The sequence below is a fragment of the Artemia franciscana genome, chromosome 20 (genome assembly GCF_032884065.1).
Source record: "Artemia franciscana chromosome 20, ASM3288406v1, whole genome shotgun sequence".
Taxonomy (NCBI): Eukaryota; Metazoa; Arthropoda; class Branchiopoda; order Anostraca; family Artemiidae; genus Artemia; species Artemia franciscana.
Genome location: NC_088882.1, coordinates 28754627 through 28775526, shown reverse-complemented (window position 1 = coordinate 28775526; position 20900 = coordinate 28754627). Strand labels below are relative to the sequence as shown.

At 34.8% G+C, this 20900-nt stretch overlaps 1 protein-coding gene across 1 annotated transcript in view; it reads left to right on the top strand.

The window, feature by feature from the left end:
• LOC136040342 (xylosyltransferase 2-like) overlaps nt 1–20332 on the top strand; it is a 189241-nt gene extending 168909 nt beyond the window's left edge. The window contains exons 2-4 of the mRNA XM_065724581.1: nt 4166–4375; nt 13442–13648; nt 20194–20332. Of these exons, the coding sequence (XP_065580653.1) occupies nt 4202–4375; nt 13442–13648; nt 20194–20325 (513 nt within the window). The 5' untranslated portion in view covers nt 4166–4201 and the 3' untranslated portion in view covers nt 20326–20332. The remainder of the gene's footprint in view (nt 1–4165; nt 4376–13441; nt 13649–20193) is intronic.
• Nucleotides 20333–20900: the final 568 nt, after the last annotated feature.

Genomic DNA, 20900 nt, shown 5'->3' with positions numbered 1-20900 from the left:
TCACTTTGACTAATCAAAGGATTAAGGTTAAAAGCATAGGCCCTATCTTGTCATATTTAAGTATTCCACATTGTAATATTGGGATACCCCACATTATAAAGTTATATTTTTTAACATTACCAATGTTTTTTTTTAAGTTGCTTGATCTCATATTTTTCGATGTTAGTAGTGCCAACTAACCCTGTGATACCATATCCTGTGACCCTGTGATAGTGAATTCATGCTCTGGTTGGCAATACGGGGCCCAGGGAAAGATCCCTGCTGCCGCAAGGCTGGCTGGCAGACTTGCTACGTTCCCCCGTAAAAAAGACTCAGCAATTGAAAACGTCGTATCTACACCCTATGCACCAGCTTTGTGTCTTGAGGATCTTTACCCTTCTTTTTACCTGGTACCCAGCACCCAGCTGAGACAAAAAGTAAAACTACTTATAAAGGAGACCCCAGAAGCAGAAATGGTACTACTGAGTATGCTAAGTTGCTATCAGTATTTAAAAAAAAGAAGAAAATACAGCTTTGTGATTCTGCTAAGCAATGCTAGATGGCGTTGTTTTTTTTGCAGAAGACATGCTTTATCTTATCATGTTTATTATTTTCTTATTTATCTTTATAGGGTGTTGTTGTAATTTGCTTGATATTTATTCTTATTAGTCACCTTCTTGTTTGCCTTTGGCCCTCGGTTCTCGGACGTCCTAACGTTTCGACAATTTCAGTTTTAAGAAATTAGTGAAGGTTGGGTTAGCCGTGGCAACACTGTCCAACTAGCAGTTCTGTATCGTGTTTGCAGAAACCCTAGTTTCAGCCACTGTCGACTTCATGCTCCTGATGTACTAAACTTTTGTTTCTTTTGCCTGAAAGTTTAGTTTTCCAGAAGTGCAATATCTTTTCTGAGCTCATTCAGTATTCATTTAACTTAAGTTTTTTAATCAATTTTTATTATCTATATACTCAGTAATATGTTGTAATCTCCAACTTGTTTTTTATTCCTTTGTTGACACTGGTAATTTGTAAGAGATTAGAGGTGTCACCATAGGTTAACCTTGGGACACTGCATTATTTTGTCAGATTTTATATGGTTCTTCTTTAGATTCAGGTTCTTCTTTAGACTACTTTTATTAAGAACCCTAATGGTTTTACTCTTATATTTATGATTTTACTCTCATTATCTTATGATTTTACTCTTTATGGAAAAAAGTGGCAGCACCCTAGATAACCCTTCCTTGTTACTATAATTACTATATGACAATCATGAGAGCCATTTGCATACTGGTGTTGTTAATTTAGCAAAGGCTAATGGTGTCCATATATTAACATTGTCCCCATACTCCACTAATAAACTTCAACCATTAGATGTGGCACTTTATAAACTTCTCCAGACAATTCATGCTGCCGTAGTGGATTCATGGATGAGTCTGAACCCTGGTAAAACTTTCAATATTTATAATATTGCTGCTTGTATTGGATCTGCATATGCTTGAGCCATGACTCAAACTTACAAATTATCAGCATTTCGATCAACTGGAATATGTCCTTTTGACCGCCATATTTTTACAGGTGAAGGCTTTCTGCCATCATCTCTTACATATCGTCCTGCACCTCATTGTTCTTCCACCAATAATGACACAGCTTTGCCTTCAACGTCTGCACAGTTTTCCAACCATGCTTCTACTGGATATGTCATTACTCCACCCGTAACATCTTCCCGTCGTTTCAGGAAGTAATTCCAACACTCCTTTAATTGCTCCTATAACTCCAGGTAACGAAGTTACCAGTTGTGCAAGTAGTAGCGCTTACCACAGTCCTGAAGAAGTATTTGGTTATCCAAAAGCAGGGCCATAAAAAGATCAATCGAAAAGGGCAAGAAAAGGGTTGCAGCCTCATAGCTACTGACACCCCTGAAAAAATTAGACTGGAAGAAAATGTAGAAAAGAGACTATTAAGGAGTGTTAAGAAGAATGGGACAAACTGTACTGAGCCAGAAAAAAGGTCAGAAAAGATGGTAGGTTCAAAAATGTTGAACTTTCAAAAATGTTCAAAAATCTTAGATTGACAGCAACGAAGACTCAGATGACCCATTTTTTCCATATTGATGCTGGTTAATTAGTGCATGTTGTCTTTTGTTAGTTTGAATTTTGTTTTTCTTCGCTGTTTATCGTATTTGTTTTTGTTTATTTATAATACTCCGTACTTTGCGTTTTTTATACTTTTCGGGTAATAAAGTTAATTCATTCATTCATTCATTGCCTGATAAAATAAATGATTAACAGAGTTTTTCTGATCGCGAATCAGATGAAAGTTATCAATGATTTTTCAACAAATGCCCAGAATCTCTAATCTGGGACATTCGTCCTCCGCCGATTCAGTGTGAAAAACACCACCTTCTTTTACATCGGTAACATAGTTGAAAGACTCAGTGGTAAAGAAGATGGTGACTATGAAGCTTCCTGCTTGAGGAAATCTCTAACATGAGGGAAAATCTATTTATCCTTCTGTGCCTGATATAGAAATGGTGAAATATAACGAAATAATTCCTTTTCTCCCTTCTCTAACTGTTACCAAGGGAGGAACTTCCAGGCAAAAAAACCTTTTGTCTTTTAATTTCAAGGTTAGAGATGACATTCGTTGAGTGCAAAACAACTTCTCGCTATCTATGTATTTAGAATTTAGTATGCATTTTCAATAAATTTGTTTAAAACAAGAGATTGGTTATAATTTATATAATGTCCCAATCTGGGCTTATAGCCTGCCCAGGTTGGGACACTATTTGATTTTTTTTTAAATGTTGATTCACTGAAAAAAACTTCTCATTCTGAAGAATGAAAGTATGTGCCAGCACAATTATGTTGAGCTAAAGATATTAAGAAAAGTTTAATTAATAGTGAAGTAATTGATTTTTGGATTTTGGTGTCCCAACGTGGGCTGGTTTCCCCTATGCTTGACAATCATGTAGGGATATACTTTCAGTTAAAAAAATCTTTTGTTGTACAAAAAAAAGAGCATGGGAAGATGTCTCTTTCTTAACTTTCATTTTTCCCATGTAAACCATACTTATAATTTGTATTTCTTATGAGGTAAGCCAAATTCTGAAATTGCAAGGTTATTTGGCCTTGGACGTAATGGGCTACTAAGAGACATCCCCTAATTTTATTTATTCGTTTTATAATTTTTTCTTATGTCTTTGTATATATATTTTCTTATTTACTCTATGTGTGAGGCCTACGAATAACTCTGAATTCTGAAACTGCAAGCCTCGCCAAATCTTGCGCATATATTTCATAATTCTGAAATTTGTTTCTTGGTGCAATTCTTTCTCTTATTGCTCATTTTATTTGCTTATTAGGCCTGTGTATAAATGTTCGTATGTCGGATTTTGATAATCCCCTTCTAGTGAGCCAATCGGAACTCGGAATCAAAAGCTTAGGCCGTTTGCCTAATGGAATTTTCAAGACCTCATCAAATCTTATTAATTTGTTTTGTAATCCTTTTCTCCTTTTATTTTTTTTACCCTTAGCCTTTGAATGGATGTTAACATGCCGACATTTGGGTAATCATCTTCTAATGAGGAAATCAGAATTCTGAAATTGCAAGCTTAATAAACCCTTTAGCTGCTGGACATTCAAAAACCTCACAAAATCATTTGTTTTTCTTTTATAGTTCTCTTTCTTATTTCTTTGTATAATTCTTTATATTTTGGACTATGACAGTCACCTTTTATTATGGAAATCACAGTTGTGAAACTGCAAGCTTAATACCTCATGGACTTCTAAAAGCCTGACTAATCTTGTGCACTTCGCTTATATTTCTTTTTATTATTTCTTTATAAAATTATTTTATCCCACTTCTCATTTTATACTACGACAGTGTATGAATATTTATGTATCGGTATTTCGGTGACCAACATCCAACGGATAAATCAGGAATTTTTTAAGCCTCTTTCTTATTTTTTTGAGTAATTATTTTTTATATTTTTATACTGTATAATTAATTGTTATATTTCTATAATTATTATCAATTAATTATATAGTTTAATTATGTAATTAATTTATAAATTTTTATTTGTTGGATTCTGACCACTGCCTTCAAATGAGGAAATAGGAATTCTGTAATTGCAAACCTACTACAATTGACTATAGACCTCATCTAATTGTGCTTATTATTTTTTTTTTAGAATAAAAGCAGTAGTTCCTTTAGTTGATTGCACACTATGGTGATTAGTGTGCTACTTAGTGCTATGGCCATAGTGTTATATGCTGATACCGGTCACGGAGTCCCAGTGAAAGAAGTCGCGGTAAATTCAAACAGTCACAAAGGAAATGGTGTTGAGCACAGTTTGAAGTATTCAAGACGAAAACGGAAAACCGGAATAGATGATCATATTGTAAGTTTTTTCCCCAAATTAGTCTGTAACAAGGTTGTATCTGGAGTCACGAGGCTTGAACGTCCTCCCTCTCCGAAATTTTTGTCTGACTCGTAAAAACAAAACAAAGATGCATATGAAAAATTTCTAATATGTGTTTTAAGGTTTTATTTTTATATTATATTCCCGCACCCCGAACAAAATCCTGAATGCGCCCTTGATCTGTAGTCCGGTTTATTCGAGCCCGCATTTTGGAAGGTGGAGAGGGAAATAGTTCGAATCGCAAAAACGCTATAATATGAGGGAAATATAAGAAATTATCGTATATGATGTAAAAAATACCAAAATTGTTTTCTTTCGTGTGGGTGGGAATGGGGAAGGGGACGAAAACCCCTCTCTTCCGATAGCCTTGCCCAACTGTATTCTTCCCCCCCCCCCATTATTCATTATGTCTACATATACCTGTGCATAGACTGAGATTGAGACCAAGAAGATTAAGAATAATGCGAAAGAACTCATGTTTTTGTATTTGGACCCAACCAAGTAAAAACCTGATGGTAGCACAGGTATACATAGGGTAGAGAAACGGGATTGAAGGGGGAAGAGAAAATTTGGAAACGTAAAAAGGGATATAATTTGAAAAATATTAGAAATTATCGAAGATGTTATAAAAAATTTTCGTTAAAAAAACGAGAATTTTCCTGATGTGAAAGTTTTTTTTCATTAAAAATTAAATTCATGATTTGCCCTAGACTTTTAATTTTTCTCTTACCCAATTAAATTTCACTGTCCTTGGTACTTTAAACTGATTTGTGCTATGTTTTTAAAGCTGTGTCCAGGGGATTAGGTGTGTAACCCCCGTCCCTGAAATGTTGGTCTGACTCGTAAAAACTTATCAATATATATATATATATATATATATATATATATATATATATATATATATATATATATATATATATATATATATATATATATATATATATACAAATTGTTTATTCTTTTTTAGTTTACTCTCCCTGAAAAAAAATTCCTGGTACTAAATTCTGGATACGGTTCTGATTTTTTTTTTTAAGCCTTGTAATTGTTGATTTTTTTGCCACGTTTCTTTATTATTATTTTTTTTTGATTTGCCACCAACCACTACTCAAAACTGCATATGGAGGGCCTTTTCATGTAAAACTTTATTCCTAACTTTTAAAAATATATTAATGGTTGAATATGTTTCCACTTAACCAATTCATCAGTAATGTCTCATCTCCACTGTCCTTGGGGCTTTAGATTTGTGCGCCCTATTAATATGTTTTTGCTAGCTACCATTTTTTTAAAGTTAACAATTCTGTTTTGACGATCTAACAGAAAATTGCTAGTAACATTTGCTATGGTAGAAAAGGACATTAGATTGCATTAGTAATCGATTGTACCTATTTATGACGGCCGTTAAGTACTGAAATGTAAAGATCTTTTAATACTTTGAACCAATATACATCCCAGTGGTTGTCTGAGATAGTTTATAAAAGTATTTGCTAAGCTGTTCTCAAAGGTAAGGTCTGTAGGGCCTTGTCAGAAGGGTATCTACATTTTTCTGCGTTTGAGAACAATTTTTGGCGAAAATTCTCTCAGAAGTTTTAATTATCAGATTCGAGTTTTTGGCATAACTGCCACTTTACTGTGTCTTTATTCGGCACTTGTATGATATATTGACCACAGCAATAATCCATGTTAAGAAAACAATACTTACCTTGTAGCATACATAATAATCATAGTTAACAAATTTTTTATGCATCCTCGCTATACTTTATCCCCAACCGCCCAAATGTGCAAATATATAGCCTAGCCAAAATTATATATTTCCTATCTAGTCATCTCAGTTGTTTCAACTCGTTTACCTGTGAATTGAATCAACTGTAACACAACAGAAACTGAGAAAACAAGCTACAATGCACTAAAAATATATAATTTGGTCTATATATTTGCAAAGGGTGGGGGTTGGGGTTTAAAGTATCGCAAGACTACATGCAAAGTGTGTTAACTATGATTATTCTGCATACTATGAAGTAAGAATTGTTTTCTTAAAACGGTTACTTGCTGTGGACGATATATCATACGAGTACCTTTTTTTTTCTTTTTTAATTTTTTCACTTTGGTTGCTAATCAGATGTGTTGCTGTGCATGTTTATAGATTTCAATTTTTTTAATTTTTAAGCAAACACTGTGAATCATCATGTATGGTCACCGAGACAGTTTTGCATGTGCATTACGATTTACCAACCATAAACGCTGCAATGAAACTGAATTTGATATCCACAAAACTCATCAAATGAGGAATTAAAATATCAACTAACTCTGTAGAGATAAATAACACTAATGAGATAGAATTTAGTCTGAAAGTATTTATTAAGAAAGAAATAATTTATGTATCATTCTCACGTTTTGGACACTCAGCAATTAAAATTTAGTGCTAAATAAAACTGCGCCGTTTTGTGTTGATTTTATTTCAAGGATGGGGGGAAATCAAAACATTGAATTCTGATTGAGTATGCATTGCCCTGTTGTTTATCTGTGCAACATCATTTCATACTTCAAAATAAGCATAAAAATGCACTACATTTATGCACTAATCTAAAACATGAAAATCGGATACTGATATATGAAAGGGACTGCACGGTATATGAAAGGGGCTGTCCCCTCCTCAACGTCCCGCTCTTTACGCTAAAGTTTGACTCTTTCTCACAACTCAACTTCTTAAAACAATAAAAATTTAGCGAAAAGAGCGGGGCGTTGAGAAGGGAACAGCCCCTTTCATATACGGAATAATTTCTCTTCGTTTCAAGTTTTAATGTCGCTCCTTACTTGAAGTTGAAAAAACTGGAAATTTTGTTTAATTTGCATACAGACGAAAGATCCGCGTTGTTTCATTCTTTCATCTTTTCTCTCTACTGGTCGCAGCCTCGTTTGTTGTCTCTTCATTGGGTTTTACCTCTCTTTGTTTATATATATATATATATATATATATATATATATATATATATATATATATATATATATATATATATATATATATATATATATATATTACTATTATTATTAATAGCAAACTGCAGCACCAAGCCGCCTGAGACCAATACTTGCTCCTCCTCCATCCCAATCTCTTTAAAGCATCCCTCTTTACACCTTCCCAGGATAATTCCCATTTTCCTTAAATCTTTCCTTACGAAATTTTGGCACGACCTGGTTTTCGCTTGGGCCTAGACGGTTGATCGACAAGGACAATCGTTGACAATGTGTCATCCTTCAGCCGCAAAACTTGCCCTAGCCATATCATCCTTTCTCTCACTATAACCCTAGAAAGCGGGATTGTACCACATCTGTCTTACAAATTACTGTTTTAGATACGGTCAGTCAGTCGGGTACCCAAAACAATCCGTAGGCAATTTCTCTGGAAAATATCTAGCAAATGCTCCTCCATTTTTTGGAGTGCCCACGCTTTAGAGCCAGACTTGAGCACCGTCACCACTGCGGCTTCTAATATTCCTGTAATTGTTTCTTCTTCTTCCATCTTGTCATAGACCCCTTATCTTCTCAAAATTTCTTCGTTTGTCTTGTTAATACTAGGCTTCACCTCAGAAAGTATACCGAATAGAAAAATTTTGACTGTGCCATTGGACTGGCCATGTCAAGATGAAAGGAGCAATCCCTAACTCAAAATTGAATTTAGTGCGGAAACTAGGTTTTTGGTAGAGGGTAGACGAAAAAGCCTACTGTTTGAAATTAATAGCTTTGAATAATAGGATAATATATCAGCAGACTCCCTGACTAGTTATGATCCTCATTAGCTTAATCAACTGATGTGATATCTATAAATGACTTATTTCGACTAACAAAAAAAGAAAGGAAAGATACAACTGAGGGGGCGCCAACGCTCTGAAATCAAGTAGACCTAGTGGCACTTTCCGAACCTGGCGGAAATATACAATGCGTTGCGAGGACTGAGCCACGTATGGCGCTCCAATATGCACATCAGGGGACGGAAAGCAAGTGGTCCTTCTAATGCAACAAATTTAGCCTTCACCAACTAGTTAGTCAAGCATTTGCGCAAACGTTTTTTTAGCGTGACCCATTAGATGGCGCTCGAGTAGAGGAGGGTGTTCCCATTTTTTACTTTAGCACTTCTCGGTTGTTCAAAACACATTCAAGAATTACGCAGTGTAATATCCGACAATTACTGGTTTGCCTGTCTGGAATTGGTTGTAATGTGCTTCTTTTGGTCGAGAAATACTACGACGTAGCTATATTTTAACTAAATATTTAATATATAGAGGTGGTTTGGGGTTAGATAAGGTTCGGTTAGGTTTCCGTAATTATTTTTTCTAAAATGTTATTTTATCTTCATGTTTTGTTGTATTTCATTAGGATTAACCTAACTTCACTTCTTAGGTGTGTTTCAAATAACCGACAAGTGCCTTTATTTTTCATCTATTATTTTATGATTTGTCTTCTTTGTTTTTTCCGATTTGTCCCACCCTAAAACGAAAGCACATTTACTTGTAGGCAAGTAAGCTATTTGGGATTTTATTTGGGAGACAATGAACCACAACAAAGAAAACAAGTTTTGTATTTTTTTTAAAATTATGTTATTTTAAAGACTGAGGTTTAGTGGAGGAGGAATAAGACTATAACTTAAGAATAAAAACGCAACGAAGATGTCAATGTTATAGCGAATAGGTCTAACCTAGGAAAGGTTGATCAGAACGTTTTTGATGGGTGGGGGGGGGAGTGAGGTCAAACACGACATCAGAGAATTTTTGAACCACTGACTAGCCTGTGTGATGGGATCCCTCTGACTAATACTGGGTTAAATAGCCTACTCATTTTTTTGTGCACACGAATATGTGGTATGATTATTTAGCGCGCTGCTGTTGCTAAAACAAAGCCGATGCCGTAACAAAAAATGTTGTTTAAGGGTAATATAGTTTTCTTTAATTTTCACAGACATACGAGAAAATCCTAACTTTATTCTGGAGACCTAGAAATAGAGGTCCAAGACACAGTAGATCAAATTGAAAAGAAATATAATCCCTCACTTCAGGTCCCTCCCCCTAATGGTGTCAATTCACTGAGATTAGGGGGGGGGCTATATATGTATTTTCAGATTTTAGGGGAAGGAAATTTTGGGTTTTCCCGTTTTTTCAATGAAAATACCAAATAGTCATTTTCCATGAAAATACCAAGAAAAGTTAATTATCTGAACAATTTTTTTTCTTTTTTTTGGGGGGGAGGCTGCAAACCGATCTCGGGGATGCCCCAGCCTCCCTCTCTAATTGTAGTTTTTGAGCTTCGAGGACTAATTGGAAATACAACCTATCATCAGCAAAACTCTCAAATAGTCTTCATGTCAAATATTGAATGAATTGTTTTGATTTGAAGTTTTCTTTTTGTTCTCTTCTTAATTTATTTGACAAAACTGGGATATAAGGCAAAGCTATGTAATTTGTTTGTTGAGTTGACCCATCTTCTTCTGATATCACAGGTTCCATTAACTTTTTTTTCTTATTTAATTATTTTTGAAGTCATATTTTCAGGAAATCCATTACCTATTAGAGCCAACTCCATAAAACAGGTCGGGAAAAATAAACGAAGAGCATATCGTTTGTTTTGGTTACCCCCCCCCCTGCTATTGAATTTGTTAAAGTGTAATTCAGAATACAGCTCCAAATAAACACACTAAAATTGACGATGTTTTTTGACCAACTTGGCCAGTCGTTTTGGCCATCTTGGCCAGTTTTTTTCGGCCATCTTTCTTGAAAGACCAAAAAGTCGAGTATCAATGGAGTGTATCAAGGTCTAAATTTAAAAAAAAGAAGATGGATTTATAGGTGAATGGAAAAACAAATGAAGTTTGATTTTTTTGGCCACTGAATGACTCAAATATAGCAAGGGAAAATATTTTGGTGTGATAGCGAAAGATATATATGTCAGTTGATATGGTTGTCGGGCAATTTTTTTGCTGAGGGCAAAGGTTCAACAAGGATTGCCTTTTGGCCAGTAGTGTCATTTTTTCTAGATGCTGTTAGATGTTTTTTATATATGATCTTTTACGCTCCTACTAGACTCCCCTGTGCACCCTTGAGTAAAGGTGTCATTTAATGGACATAATTGTTTGTTAGTAATTCTATATATTCCTCCCAATTGAGACCTGCTTTTCATTTTCTATTAAGTATATCACAGATTAGTTTCATATATATATATATATATATATATATATATATATATATATATATATATATATATATATATATATATATATATATATATATATCTATATATATATCGATTGATCGATCGATGCTCAGTCGATTGCTTTAACCCACACTCCTACAGCCAATGTTATTTGATTCCCGAATGAGTTACCAATTGTTGCAAAATCTTATATTTACGATTTCCTCAAATGCAGGTTTTATTGGATGTTGGAGGTTTTGATTTCAGTATTTATTGATCATATCTTGAAGACTAGGCTAAAGGCTTCGCTTTACAAGCAACTATCCGTTAACTACTATCAAAATACTACGTTTTTTTCTGCTCTTCTTAAAATGCATGTCCAATTTACTATTTTCTGGATTATAGCAACCAAGGTGCTTGGAGATCGCAAAAAAAGTTTTTAGCATTCTAAGGTATTTACATCTACCCCAGCCATTTGGGGAGTTGGATATTATTTATCCCTATCTTTTCTTGACCATTTAATCGAAAAATTCCTTTCTTGAAATTTTCATTGAAAATTTTTCAACAAACATTAACATTGTCATCTCCCCCTGTATTTTGAAAGATATATGTTGCTCTTCTCCGAAGTAATATGAATTAACTGTCAATCATATATTTTAAATGACACAAATTGTGAAAAATCTTGTAGTTTACCCGAATTAAAAATTTTAATTGATATCTATTGAATAACAGTATGTTTTGTAATCTTTCAGTCAGAGTATCTGAATTTTTGAATCTTAGGGCATTGCGTTTCAGTCATTGTTGGGCTCTCCCCTACCTCGTATCAACTAAATATGAGACCATTAGATGCCCTCTTGGTGAAATAATCAGTCGGGGAAATATTCATGCCTTTAAAACTAATTTGAAAAATGGGGACTTTTTGGGTCTGACATAAAGGTGCATCGAACACAAAGTAATTTATATGAAAATAATTTTTTTCTGTTGTTGACTATTTGTATTATCGTGCAAATTCATGGTTTCTTGCTTCGTGCACTACTTTTTGTTGACTCATTGAATCACCAGATCAATCTTTTGGGTTTCTGGTTACTACTGTCTTCTCCTTTCTAACCTTTATTTACTGCCTTTTATTGACTCTTTGAAACACCAGATACAACGTTTTGGTTTCTACTCTTTAAGTTTCTACTGGCTTTCGCCTCCTACTCTTTATACACTGTGTGTTATCTAATCTCTGAGTTACCAGATGCAACATTTCGGTCTCTATTCTTCTGATTTCTACTGGTTTCAACTTCGTACTCTTCTCGTACGTCTTGGTTTCTACTGGCTTCTGCTTCCTACTTTTTAAGGACTATCTGTAATTGATTCCTTGAATCACTAGATGCAACTTTTGGGTTACTACTCTTCTGATTTCTACTTGCTTCTGCTTTGTTCTCTCTATGGACCTTTTTTTGGCTCTTTGAATCGCCAGGTACAGCGTCTTGCTTTTGACTCCTCCGGTTGCTAATGGCTTCTGCTTCCTACTTTTTAAGGACTACCTGTTATTGATTCTTTGAATCACTAGATGCAACTTTTTGGTTACTACTCTTCTGGTTTCTACTGGCTTCTGCTTTCTACTCTTTGTGCACTACCTTTTGTCGACTCTTCGAATCATCAAATACAACGTCTTGGTTTCTACTCTTTTGGTTTCTACTGGCTTTTGCCTCTTACTCTTTATGTATTGTCTGTTATTGAATCTCTGAATCACCAGATGCAATATTTTGGTCTCTACTCTTTTGATCTCTACTGGCTTCTACTTCGTACTCTTTTCGTACGTCTAGGTTTCTACTTTTCTGGTTTCTACTAGATTCTGCTTCCTACTTTTTATGGACTACCTGTAATCGATTCTTTGAATCACTAGATTTAACTTTTAGGTTACTAATTTTCTGGTTTCTACTGCCTTCTTTTTTCTTCTCTTTATGCACTAGTTTTTTGTAAGCTCTTTGAATCACCATGTGCAACTTAAATATAATAAGTCACACTGTATGGAAATGATGGAAGCAAAGAAGGATAGATTTTCTATTTCTCGAATGATTTTTTTTTTGTAGATGATCATACCATTCAATGTGTATTTAAATTTTCTTTCCAAATCCATTAATTGATAGTCTAGTATATTATATTTTTCAACCCCAGAGGAGCCCTAAAAATTGCACAGTTTTGACTGACCTTACCTCAAGCTCTACGAAAAGTTTTGTTCTATTCGACTTTCTAAGGCTGTATTGGCGAGAAGTTTGAATTGGCTAGGGACACATTTTGTCGGTGAAAGGACGAGAGATTGCCCAAAGGCCAAACTAAAAAAATGTGGTCCCAGAATGGGGTGGGAATAAGTTACCCGGAAGAATTTAAAGGAAATCGAAACTTTTTGAATGAGAGGAAGTGGGAAGCTTTGAAAAGATTGGGACGAAGGGTCCAGCTCTAAATCAGTACCTAGAAAATCTAGGGTTATAATCATTGGTTGACAGTGGCATAGCATGATTTTTATTTAGTAAAATGAACCCTGAAAAAGCTTTATCAACATTCTTCTAATGAGTAAACTTGGACTTTCTGTAACTCGGTACTGTTATCCGTATAATATATCCATATAAAGTCAGTCAACTGAACGAAAGCATTAATATTTTCCTTAGTTGAAGGCCAGAGCTTCAGATTACGACTAAAAACCTGTGAAGCACGTTATTAGCCTGGAAATAAAAATGAGACCATTATTCACGGTATTTTATTTGAATTGTCTTACTAATAGTCTAAAGGTCTTTTCTGCACCCCTCTCCTCTGTTGGTAGTTTTGCCCTTCGTATTGAGAAAGTAAATAATATTTGATTTAAATATAAATGGATTTCAGAATCTGAGAGTGGGTCCAGATTATGACGTCAAGGAGCGAGTGTTTCGTAACCCTTCGCTCTCGTTAGGAGCGCTGAGTGATTTCTTCATAGAACACAAGTGGACACCTTCAGACTCGGCAGTAAATGTTACATTCTACTGGTTGGATCCAGGTGGCGCAATCGCTTTACACGAAATTTTGCTCGTCAAAGCGAATTCAACAGAAAAGGTAAATATTTTAATTCAAGCTGTATGTACAATTTCCACTATATTATTTTTGCTATAGTACTGGGTTTTCTTCCTTGGTCCTTCCCTGGGTCCTTCCTGTGTAAAATTTCCAACATGTACATGGGACACCACTACCCAGTATAGAGTGCGTTTTATGCTTTTACGAGTTAAAAAATGTTCAACATTTTGATCAGTTTTGAAAGATACAAACGATTATGTGTTTTTTTTTTCAGTTTGTCGCTGAGTTTTGAGAGTTCAATTATTTATCGGATAAATATAATTTTTGTGATTTATAATTTTTCTGTGAACTCATTCCTTCCTTGTTCCTCTTCTCTATGAGAATCTGTTTTCTTTTTTTTTGTTTAAGTAATTAAGACAGACAGAAAAATTTAGCAAGAGAAAAAATTTAGATCACGAGTTTATAAAAATTGATTAAGATTCTTGCTTTTGAAAAAAGAAGATTCACAAGAGAGACGTCATATTTATATATCAGTATTGTAATGACATCGTGTACTAATATAAAAGACTGCATTCATGTTACATCCTTAAATAACATCATATTTCTCTCTCTTTTGCTCCGTCTCGTTCAAAATTTTGTATTTTTGTATGTCTTTGTTGTGACCTTATATCGTGTAGTAGTTTTAAATTCTGTTACTAATTTGTGGCTTATTTTCGTGGTTATAATTCCTTTTTGCTGAAGTTGAACCACCCCTGGTCACTGGTATTGGCCCAGTAGTTAAGGTTTTTTTTTCAACTGCTTGTCTTTGCGCTCAGTGTGTATTTCTTCTTTTCTTTCTTTTTTTCTTTCGTTTATGGCTCCGTCTTTTGCTTTTTTTTTGTATGAAGGGTTTTCCAATAAATAATAATGATAATAATAATTACCAATTTTATCAGAGCAGAATTACCAATGTATCTTGAGAAGCTCTCTAAAGAGTGTTCTCTAAGGAGAATTATCAATCTAGCTTGAGAAACTCTCTAGGGAATTTTATAACGTATAAGAAGATATGAGAAGAGGACGACAAAAAAAAACAACCAAATTTATAATTATTATAAACTGTAAAAATTTATGTTTCTAATTTCTAATTCTATGAAAATTTCTATGTAGAAATTTTGTTTCTAATCTACCGAGGAAAATCCTTAATTTCGGCCTCACCACAACGGAGAAGTGGAAGCGGCATCAATATTAAGTGCTAGGCAAACATATAGAAAGCGCCAGCAAGCTAGTTACATGCTGGTGAAGTAAATATGCACAAAATATCTGTGATTATTCCAAACATCAGTATTCCAAGCAATGTTACGGCGTATCTCTAGGTATATCCAAGAGTAGCTTGAATAAAGTTTAGAGGGTGGAAGACTAATCTTAAGTCATCTCTGCCTACGCCCCTGCCTTAAATGTAACGGATGAAGCGAATTCTACGTTTTATAATGACCTGAAATGGCCTCTGACGCAAGTTCCGTCCCGAGAATTTTCGTTCTTGCTGGATATTGGAATGCCAGAGTTGAACGAAAGGATGACTTCATTTGATTTGTAGCTAGCGCTTTCGGCCAAGGAAACCGTTGCGACACAGGTAAAAGGCTCATTGGTGTCGCTCTAGATAGGAATTTGGTCGTCTGCAATGCAATGTTCCAGCACAAGAAAAGTCATTTGATCACGTGATGCTCCAACGATGGAGTTACCAGCCCAGACAAACTATGTACTGGTCAAGTCTATATTCAAAAGTTCTGTGCTGGATTCCCGCTCATGTGTTGGTGCTAACACAGACTCCAAGTCCAGTTCTGATGAAAAGCTGATAATCATTAGAATTCAGCTTCGGATATCTACCAAGCGTAGAAGCCGTATACACCTTCAGAAATATGTCGCGGGTTGGGATAACCGTCGAACCAAGGCTAAGTTCCGCCTGCCCTTGTCAAACAGGTTCAGCTCCTTGTCGTCTGTCAATAATGAAGGAAACGTTTTGGAGCTTCTTGATAGTTCTGTTGAGTGAAAGTGGAAGCAGTTTGTAGCAACAATGTAAGAGCCATTGAAAAGAAGTGTTTGGTACGTAAAAACCAAAAGGAAATGCTGGACCAGCCAAGAAACCATTAAGGTACCCGACAAGTGTTGATCGTCTTGCTCTGAAACAGAACGTCAGAAACGAAGAGCAAAAGTTAAGAAATTTTCCGGAAAAAATAATCAAAATTAGTGGGTAGAAATGACAGATTCCACGGAGGCTGCATCTAAGGCACATAAGCTCTATCAATGCTGAAACAAGCCACTGGGAGGAAGCAACAAGTCTCTCAGAGGATTTGCCTGAAGGACGGGCAGATGATAATGGACCTGTCCGCGACTCTCGTTGATATTGCGGCAAAGCTGTCTGACATTCTTCTTCTCAATAGTTTCAAATAGACCCAAGAAGAGGGAATGAGGAAAGAACCAGCTGGCCTTTGTACCGAGCAAATTTTCATCCTTAGGATGCTGTTAGATTAGCCTAAAGATAAAAATTTTAAGAATAAAACTTTTCATTATAACACACACACTTACACACAAAAAAATAATGACTAAGCCGGTTTTGCTGCCCAGTCTTCAAGAAATTAAGCTCTGACGAATAAGTAGGTTTTTGGAGTAAAAATAAGGAATACCCATTTGGTTGTATCTGTGGTCCATTCCTTCCCCAGCTTAGCATCGAGCATAACAGTACAAGCTGGCGATTGTTTAACAGAGACTTGGTGAGATTCCGATTGTGAAGTTTTGCCGGTACGGTTTTCTTTAGGTTCTAAGAATATAGTCTAGAAGGAGTAATAAGTATCGTTAATTTTTTCTCGTTTATCGTTCATTTTCTCGTTTATCGTATCATTTGTCTCGTTAATCGTTTATCGTTAAGTTGAGAGACGATTTAAATAACTTGAAGGAGTAATTAGTATAGTTAATTTTTTCTCGTTTTTCGTTCATTCTCGTTTATCGTATCATTTTCTCGTTAATCGTTTATCGTTAAGTTGAGAGACGATTTAAATAACAATTGAATGTGTAAACATCGTAGATTGGTTCTTAATCTAAAAAATATTTAACAACGTTTCTTAGCTAAGAATAAAGAAATAGCCAGTAAACCGTCAACGGCTGTTACAGCTGCGGACGTTCCTCCTCTGCCTGAATCTTTTCAAAGCCCCTCTCTTTACTCCCTCTCATCAAATTCCAATGTCCTTCAAATCCTTTCGTGTGATTCCTTCCTGGTCTTTTTGGAGACGACATGCTTTTTGTTTTAACATAGATGGCTGGCCAAACCGAAAGATTTTTGAATAAATCAATTTTTGAAATGTCGAACATGTTGATTTTTTAAACGATATTTAACTTTGTTTTGAACGATTATCATCCTTCGTGAACTTCATGAACTTGTTTTGCGTCTAGAGAGGCAGGTTTGGAGGAGTAGCGTGCTCATTGGGACATATCCTCATTTGCTGTGCTTCCAGTTTACATTCGGTTGCTTTTCACAAACATTTGTGTACACGTCTGGTGCAGTGACGGTTTCAGGCCTCGTAAACTGGGGGGGGGGCAAGGTGAACACAAATTACAATTTTGGCAATTTTTTAGTTAATCAAGAACCTTAATAGGAGCGTAAAACCATACAATGAAAGGAACTTAATGTCAGACGTTAAAAAAACTGGTGGGGGTTAGCCTCACCCCCCCCCCCCGCCGAGGCCTAGAATCGCCATGATATTTAGAGCCAAAAATCCAATTTTCTTTTTTTTTCAGTTTTTCCAGTTTTGCAGTTTTCTAAATCCAGTTTTGCATAAAACATCTTACAACTTTTGTTTTAGCCAAAAATCCTACAGATGTACATATCTGTAGTGCCTAAAATCCTATATCTTTTTATTTTTACCGAAAATGATAATTGAGCTTAGAGCAATTGTACAATTGTTTTTCCTGTCTAAAATACCCATTCAAAGATGGAAAGTCACAAGTTGTAAGTTCGAGCCGCCATCCCACGGGTCTTGTAAAAAAAAAGATCAATAAAGATAACGATAATCAATAAAGATAATGATAATACGTGATGTTAGCAAAACTGATAAGTAATCTAAATCCTAGCCATCTGTTTTTGGCTAGGAATGTTTTTAACTATATGGAAACTCATTTACTCATCTACTTATTTACTAGACTCCCCGGTTTGCTTTTGCTCTTTTCTTATTATTTAACCCGAGGGGTTCAAATCTGTCCCTTGTTTTCAGTACTCTTGGTTTTATAGTCACGAATCGAGTCGTTGTGATTGACTTTGGATAGACTGGATTAAAGAAAAGAAGAAGACACTTACCTGGAAGTATGCTAGGCACTGTTCCTCAATCTTAATTCTCAAATAAAATATTACCTTTTGTTGTGTTTGTTATTCATGTTTTTACAAATGTGTATGTCGGACCATCAGTGAGGGAAGGTGAAATTTGAGAAAATAACGTCACCTGACATAGGACCTTTAATAGCTTTTGTTACTTTTTCTAGAAATATTAGCTTGGGACTTGCGTATCGGTGCCACCGTAACTACAGATTTGGCGGTTTTTTAATTAATGCCAATCTGTGTCTAAAATTTTTGCGACAAGTAATACAACAAAACACCTTGTTTAGATAGAATATTCTTGTCATTAAATGAAACTCTCTCCGCCCAACTCAACCCTCTTTTAACCCAATCCCTTGCATCTTGACCCTCTTTAATTCAATCACAGACTAAGTCCCAAGTAAGCTCAACCGATTTTTTATAGGGGGGGGATTGGGTTACGTGGGAAGATCTTTTTCATGGGGGAAGATATATCCCAACATTATTTAGAAAACGATCAGAAATTAAATTAAAAAAACAAGTTTTTTCAACTGAAAGTAAGGAGTAACATTAAAACTTAAAACAAACAGAAATTTTTTCGTGTATGAGGGGGTTCGTCCCCTCTTCAATACCTCGACGTCTACGCTAAAGTATTTTTAGTAATTTCAAAAGAGCTATTTATTCTAGTTAAATGGCCTTTATGATTCAGTGGTCTTTCTTAAAGAATTATAACAAAGCTCGAACTTTTGCGTAAAGACTGAGGCATTGACAAGGGGGTGAACTTCCTCATATTACGTATACGAGGAAGTTCACCCCCTCGTCAATACCTCGCTCTTTACATTAAAGTTCGAATTGTGTAAAATAAACGCATTTAATTTTACCTTAAGCAGCTTCATTACTATAATTTTTGTGATAATAAACCAAGGATATTGTATGTGTTCGGCTTGAGGTTGTTATTAAATTAAAAAAAAAAGTTTTTTTCCAACTGAAAGTAAAAATAACTTTAAAACTTAAAATGAACATAAATTATTACGTACATCTTTTAAAGATCTTTCCTTTCATTCATTTCAGTAATTTGAGAATTGCTCAACTTGTGACTCTCATTTTCATAAAAATAGTTTCGACCTCTTTAGCCGTTTTGTTACTATGCCTTACAAAATTAGTTCCGCAAATATCGCTAATTTAAGTAACGCGGGAGAAATTTCTCGTGGGGGAAGGAAATTTTTCATGGAGACGGAGCTGGATTTCCCGACATTATTTAAAAAACGATCCCCATTAAAGAAAAAACAAGTTTTTCAACTGAAAGTAAGAAGTAACATTAAAACTGAAAACGAACAGAAATATTACGTATTTGAGATGAACTGTCTCTCCTTAGTAGCTCGCTCTTGCGCTAAAGTTTCTTTTTCAACTTAAAACAAAAAGGTTATTATTCTAATTAAATAGCCTTTGCGATTCAGGAGTCATTCTTAAACAATTGAAACAAAAATCAAACTTGGGTTATTATAAGGCTATTATCAATTTAGAAACTAAAATTAATATGCAAATTTCGTTTTAATTATTCATGTACGGTGAGCCAAATTAAAAACCTGCATTAATTCAAAAACATTCAGAAATTAAATTAAAAAAACAAGTTCTTTAATTGAAGGTAAGGAGCGACATTAAAACTTAAAACAAACTGAAAATATTCTGTGTATGAAAGGGGCTGTCCCCTTTTCAACGCCCAGCTCTTTACGCTAGCGTTTGACTCTTTGTCGCAACTCTACTTTTCAAAACAATACAAACTTTAGCGTAAAGAGTGGACCGTAGAGGAGGGGACAATCCCTTTCATATACAGAATAAAACCCTTACTTTCAGTTAAAATGAAACTTCTTTTTATTTTTCTTAAGAAATTTGGAAAACTCGAATACAGAGCTAGGTATTGACGAGGGGGCGAACCTCCTAATAAACGTAATAATTGCTGTTCGTTTTAAGTTTTAATATTGCTCCTTATTTTCAGTTGAAAAACCTGTTTTTTTCATTTAATTACCTTCAAATGTGTACTTTTCGGATGCTCAATTCAGAGCATCCAAAAATACAAAAAATATGTATTTTCCTTATTAGGCCTTCAATCTTCCGTGGGAAATAGGTTCAATGTGATATTATGGAGAGTTTCCTTTATGATGGAATGTAACATTATTTATAGGTTTTATTTTTTATTTTTGCTGATGGTGTTTAATTATAAACATAGATTTTCTATCCAAGGAATTAATATTATTTTTTGTCTTTTAAGGTCCTTTGGACAAAGAAAAAGTTCAGTGAAGATTTGGAAACGGGTTCGTGGACCTTATTAGCCTCGGTTGATAATACTTTGCTTGGTTATATTGATTTCCCAGTTTTTTCCGATCTAAGCCTTCAAAGATAAATTTTTGGTAACGTTTTTTTTTTTTTTTTTTTTTTTTTTTTTTTTTTTTTTTTTTTTACGTGAATGATCAAGCTAAAAATATAATTCGAAATATTTTGATAAATATAGTTTGTTTCTAATTTTAAGCAAAAGTTGAATAAGCACTTTTTGGAGTCAATAGGATCGGTAGAACGAAGGGGGATAGTCAGTGAAGATGTGAATGCAGGTAATTTTTTACGTAGCCAAAATGTGGCTAGCACATTTTGGCATCAGGAAATTCAATTCTTGGCTATTTTTTGAGTGAGACGTAAGGCGATTAGGTAAAACCTAAAAAAAAAATTTGGGCCTTTACTACTTACTTCTTATAGAATTTGAACTTGTATCAGCTTTAGTTTGAACAAAAATCTGAAATTTACTACAAAAATTTAGTATATGTTGGGATTTATGGTAAAATTCTAGTTAATTGACTTCTTGCTATCTCAAAAAAGGTTTATGTTAGGAAAATGAAACTTTCAGGGATGAATCTACAGACTAAAGTATGTCCCGGGAAGGTATTTTGAAGCAACTACCTCCACTCCTTTTCCCTCTAGAGGGCC